General features: G+C 37.0%; 1 protein-coding gene across 1 annotated transcript; it reads right to left on the bottom strand.

Annotated features, from left to right (window-relative positions):
• Positions 1–664: 664 nt before the first annotated feature.
• Positions 665–5470, bottom strand: LOC125258501. Its single transcript, XM_048175467.1, has 2 exons — positions 2975–5470; positions 665–2576 (listed from the first exon to the last, which is right to left on the bottom strand). The coding sequence occupies exon 2, from the start codon at positions 2567–2569 to the stop codon at positions 971–973; it is 1599 nt and encodes a 532-aa protein (XP_048031424.1). The 5' UTR covers positions 2570–2576; positions 2975–5470; the 3' UTR covers positions 665–970.
• Positions 5471–5849: the final 379 nt, after the last annotated feature.

Here is a 5849-nt window from a genome sequence, read left to right as displayed (position 1 = left end):
TCGGGGTACAGACACAGTCTCTATGTGATAATATCTAGGTGTAAGAGTTTCTATGTGTTGGGATTTATCTGACTTCTGTAACATGAGGCAGCTAGCAGACGGTCGGTTTAGCCAGTCTGTCTGCTTCCTGTCCTGGGCCCCAGTTTGTCATGTTTCAGCTCTAAGACTATGAGCCATATTACTAGAGAGAAGAGCAGCACCATCCCGGGACGGATAAATACCATCTCTTTTCAACAGGTCAGGTCTGCCCCAAAAACTTTTCCAATTGTCTATGAAACCTATATTATTCTGCGGACACCACTTAGACAGCCAGCCATTGAGTGATGATAACCTGCTAACTATCTCATCACTCCGACGAACGAAGGGGACCAGAGCAAATTACTTCTCCTGACATTGTATTTGCGAGTTCACACACCTCTTTGTTAATTTTAGTGATCTCCGACTGGCGAAGTCGAACATCATTTTTGCCGACGTGAATAATAATTTTAGAATATTTACGATTAGCATTAGCCAGCACTTTTAAATTTGCTTTGATGTCAGGTGCTCTGGCTCCCGGCAAAAATGTGACTATGGTGGCTGGTGTCTCTATTTTCACGTTCCGTGTAATAGAATCGCCAATAACTAGGTATGAATTTCCATGCTGGTTTGATCCAGATCTTGCTTAGATCACAGACCAGCACAGCCATGCTTAAAAATAATAATAATAATAATAATAATAATAATAATAATAATAAAACCATAAAAAAAGATGACCCTTTCAGATTTTTGAGCTTTATTTAAAATAAGAAGACAAGTTTTGAATCCAGGTCACCCATAAAATACAATTTTACAAATATACTAATAAACCTTACTCTTAACAACCAAGTTTAAAAAAAAAAAAAAAAAAAAAAAAAAAGGTACATAGGTGAATGCCCATGCATGTGCTGATAGGGACCAGCCTCATTGACAAACTTAGTATATTAGTATATATTTACACAAAAAAAAAATTCATGCTTCCCAGAGCTCTGTGTCTTTCTTCTCCTGCTCTCTTCTTGATGTTTTCCAGTGTTTCAGCCTTTTCAGGCTCATTTACTTCCTTCAGCTTCTTAATCAGAAAATCAATGTGCAGAAGTGTGAACAGTGAATCGGTGTTGAGTGCGATCTTCTGCAGTTTATCCACACAGTGAAAAGTGTCATTCAGCAGCGTTATTTTCTCGTCCTCTAATTCCTGCAGTTCTTCTTCCAGCATCTTGACCACAAACACACCATCTCCAACTGTATCTTCATATTTCTTCTTTAAATCTTCATATGTCCTCTTCTCCTTCTTTGTCTTTGTTACATATATTTTTGCTTCTTTGACATGTTTGCTGTAGTGGCATTTATTTGTGCACACTGTACAGTGATCATTTTTCATCACGCTGCACCACGAGAGAAGGGTGAACCACCAGCATCCTGGATAATGACAGTTCTCCTCACAGACGGTGCAGCATGTGGCCTTATAGGCTAAAGTACGATCAATATCAACCTTCTCTTTATAGGGCACTTCAACTTCATACTCAAAGTCTTTATTTTCTTTTACACCTTTCTTGTTCTTCTCCAGAGCTTCTTGAGTTTGTTTCAGCTCATTTTGCTTTAGTTCTGTCATGTGAACACGTGATTGTAGATTATTGATATTTGCCTCCAACTGCTTCCGATTCTGCAACACTTCTTGAGTCATCTTCAGGGATTTTGGTTGTATTGTGTCAAGAAACTTGAACAATTGTTCCATTCCTTTAAAACTGAGATTCCATGATTGTTCTTGCCTCTGTTCTTGTTCTTCCTCATCTTCATAATCATATTCTTCATCAGCAGCGTCTGACTGACAGTTGTCAAACAGGAAAAACACTGGCTGATTCTTCTCATTCACTGCACACTTGATTTTAGCCTCTTTAACAGCCGTCAGGGCATTTTTAGGTCGAGCTCCAGTTGAGTGTGTGAAGAGCAGGACAATGTTTTCAGCAATATCTTTCCCAAATAAAGACTGAACAGCATCAAATATGTATCGTTGTCTGTCAGAGAGTCGATTCTGTGTTGCATTGATCACCAGACACACTGCATCTATTTCATAAATCTGTTTTTCAGATGTACATAAACGAAGCAGACTCTCAGCGATCTCTTTATCTTTCTCAATTCCCCGAGTGTCTCCATATCCTGGAGTGTCGATGATTGTTAAATCGACTGGACTCTTTTGGTCCTGAAACCCATAAACAGTGATGCTGGAGGTCTGACTGTGAACGGACTCATCACTCGTCTGTAGAGACTGATGATCATCTGTGATCTCAAACCAAACCTTGTCTTCTCTCTTTACTCCTAACATGTAGTTGACTATAGTATTGATCAGGGTTGTTTTTCCTGTTCCTGTTTCTCCAACCATCAGAATGGTTTTATGGGGTTTGTCGTTGTCTCTCTCTCCAAAGGTCATTATTTTATATGGATTCGGTGTATCAGAAGGTTCTGTCCTCAGATTCAGATGGTATCTAGTGGGAGCACCATCCTTAATTACAGTACTTTGCTCGATGATATTGTCCAATTCTGGTCGTAAACTGGACATATTTTGTCTGTAATGTAAAACATACAAAAAACAATAGATTTAAGAATTTAAACATGTATTGACATACTTATTTTGTTTTACCAAAATATATGAAGCAAAACTATGAATCTATGCATTTTAATATTATTTGGTAACTATTCCTGATGAAATGTTTGTACTGGATATAATTTTAGGATATTTTCTTTCCATAAATCATAGATGACATGATTTAACAAGTAAAATAAGTAGTAGTCTTATGCTTTAGTAGAATCAGTGGAAGCAGAAAGACAGTAAACAGTTCTGTAAACAATGTATTTGGTTATAAGATATCCTTTTCTTCTTCTTAATTCTATATTTATAAGTGAGTGTTAGCAAATAGTATTCTGTATTCAATATAAGGCCTACAGAAGAGTGAATTTAACTTACAATGTTTCTGGTTTGTAACAGTGATTCTTTCTCCAACTCACTTCAGGAAGTTAGAGACAGGAAGATCTACATGTGTATTTAAACTGAGCCAACACCTATTTTTCATCACATGATTTTGAAATAACTGTCAAAGCATTTGTTTCAACAGAAGTTTTCAAATAAGCAATTTCCACAGGAAACATATTGATGTAAAACACAACGTGATGCATCATCAGAGTGAAGCTGTGGAGTGAACCATTGGAATGATTTTAGGGGCCCACATGTCCAGGGGTCCCACTAAATTTCTAAATTTTATTTTTAAAGCAGTAAAGGACAGAAAGGAATGTTAAAGGAAATATGCAGATTAGTATTAATGCATAACATTATTATTTCTTACATATTGGAAACAATTTACATTATTAGTAATCAGGCAAATATACACTCTCAAAAAGGATGTGTTAATTAATAACACATTTTTTGTGTTATTGCTATTTTAACACATTTTTGTGTCAATTTAAGTTGATGATGTGGAGAGAGAGAGAGAGAGAGAGAAACAACACTGTGTCCAACACAACATGTGTTAACTATCATCCAATCACATTGCTGCTACGTCACTCCGCAAGCCGTTCAGCAAGTTTGTGCCTCTTTCTTCATCGGTGGATGACTTGTGTTCATTTTGACACATTCATTGTGTCAGGAAGGTGATCTGCTGTTAACAAGCAGAATCAAAGAGAAATTCACAATTTTAAGCCACCATCATGAAGGTCAGGGTTTGCTTTAGTTGAGCTCTTGACCCTTGACTCTTTAATGTTAGGTTTAGTTTGGGTTGCTTCAACTGAGTTATAACAGCCAGACAAGCAAAGAAAAAAGATGGTCAGATGGTGTTGGTTATGTTTTCACGTAATCATTATTTGACCTGAACTCGTTTAGAGCCCAGGTTTTGTTTTAGTTGGGCACTTGACCTTTTTATGTTTTTAAAATAATGTTTCACAGCAAACAATTGTGCATTGCTGAATCAAAAGACTAAAGGAGCTGATCAGCTTGAATTTGCTGCTTGAACGCCATTTTAAATATAGGTCTGAGGTTCAGTTATTACAAAATCGTAACATTACCAAAAAATTTCCATTAAACAAATGCCACCATAAAGCCTCAGTATTAAAAATGAACGACTATTACCGCTCAGGCTTATACAAGAAAATATAGCATACAATCCTCAACAGTGGTGACAATAATTATTCATACTGCAGTGCATGATGGGAGTTTTGTCCTATGGTGATACCCAGCATGCATTGCAGCATGAAGCATTTTTTTCATCACCATTGTTGAGATTCATATGCTGATTCTTGATGTCTGTGTGTCTAAGTGATGCAGTACTTCAATTTTTTATCCATTGCATGGTTTTGAAAGTAAACGGTATATCTGTTTGTTGCACCACTTTCTTCCAGAATACGATAAATCGTTTTGGAAATGCAGTCTCAAATCTGATTTTGCGAGCTTTCCGTCAAATTCATTTGTGCTGCTTTCGAGAACGTATAGATCTATCAAAAAGCTTTTGTAAACACTTTTGCAATCATGGTCTGAAGATGATCTGGTTCAATTTTCGTGAAAATCGGAGTAACGACCTAGGAGTTCGAAAAAGTAGGTTTTTTGGAAAAATTAAAATGGCGGGAAAATTTCATGATGGAAAATCATGATGGAAAATGAGGTCATAGGGTGCATTCGAATCGGCTTGAACCAAGGAATCAGAGGAATTTTGATACTAGACCTTACGGTTCAAAAGTTATTATCATAAACATGAGTGAAATTTTGGACAGCTGGTGGCGCTAGAGGGATTGAGTTAGAGACTCTAAATTTGCTATGGACAGTTCAGACTGTCCTCTATCAGTGTGCTAAATTTCATTAAACTTTATTAAACTTTTTAACATACGGTTCTATGGACTGCCATATACTCAGAATAATAATAATAAGAAAACTAACGATTACAATAGGTGCTTTCGCACTTTCAGGACTTGTCCCCTAATAAAGTAAACTAACAGATACAATTGGTGCTACAGCACCTTCAGGGCTTGGCCCCTAACTAAGACGAAAATGTAAAATAAAAAAAGACAGTTACAATAACAGTCATGATAACAGAATAACCGCTGACAGTTATAAAGTTCTGTGCTGAAACAGCAGAGTACTAATTAACCATTTCTTTAATTGAACTCTAAATAATAAGACAATAAATTTATAATACAATAAACAATATAGTGTTTTACATTTGATGCTGAAAACAAGAAAGACCACAAAAAAAAAATAAGCCTTTTCTGGACCCTATTTTCTATAAAAACAGCTAAGGGCAGCATGTTCGTCTGCTCATTAAGGTGCAGAACCAGCACAGACATGCATTTCACAAGCAAAACTTAAAGGTCCCGTTCTTCGTGATCCCATGTTTCAAACTTTAGTTAGTGTGTAATGTTGTTGTTAGAGTATAAATAAAATCTGTAAAATTTTAAAGCTCAAAGTTCAATGCCAAGTGAGATATTTTATTTAACAGAAGTCGCCTACATCGAACGGCCAGTTTGGACTACATCCCTCTACTTCCTTCTGTAATGACGTCACTAAAACAGTTTTTTGACTAACCTCCGCCCACAGGAATACACAAGAGTTGCGTTTGTAGAGTGTGTTTGTCGCCATGTCGTCGATACGCTGTTATTTTCATCCCGCAGTCCAATCACCGGGTCTGATTCCGGCTCAAATTGATAGGGTAAAATTAAAGACATGTTTACAATAACACTGAGCGCGTGCATCTCCACGTTATGGTAAGAGGCGTGACCTTTCCGGGCAAGATGCGCTAAACTGCTGTCGAATCACAACACAGGAACCGCTGGCACAATCAGAACTCGTTACGTATTTC

Source organism: Megalobrama amblycephala, linkage group LG22, assembly GCF_018812025.1.
Source record: "Megalobrama amblycephala isolate DHTTF-2021 linkage group LG22, ASM1881202v1, whole genome shotgun sequence".
Classification (NCBI taxonomy): domain Eukaryota; kingdom Metazoa; phylum Chordata; class Actinopteri; order Cypriniformes; family Xenocyprididae; genus Megalobrama; species Megalobrama amblycephala.
Note: the sequence above shows the minus strand (reverse complement) of the source record. Positions and strands in the feature narration are given on the sequence as shown.

Coding starts and splice junctions, on each gene's coding strand:
- LOC125258501 (XM_048175467.1), bottom strand. CDS start 2,569: ATGTCCAGTTTACGACCAGAATTGGACAATATCATCGAGCAAAGTACT.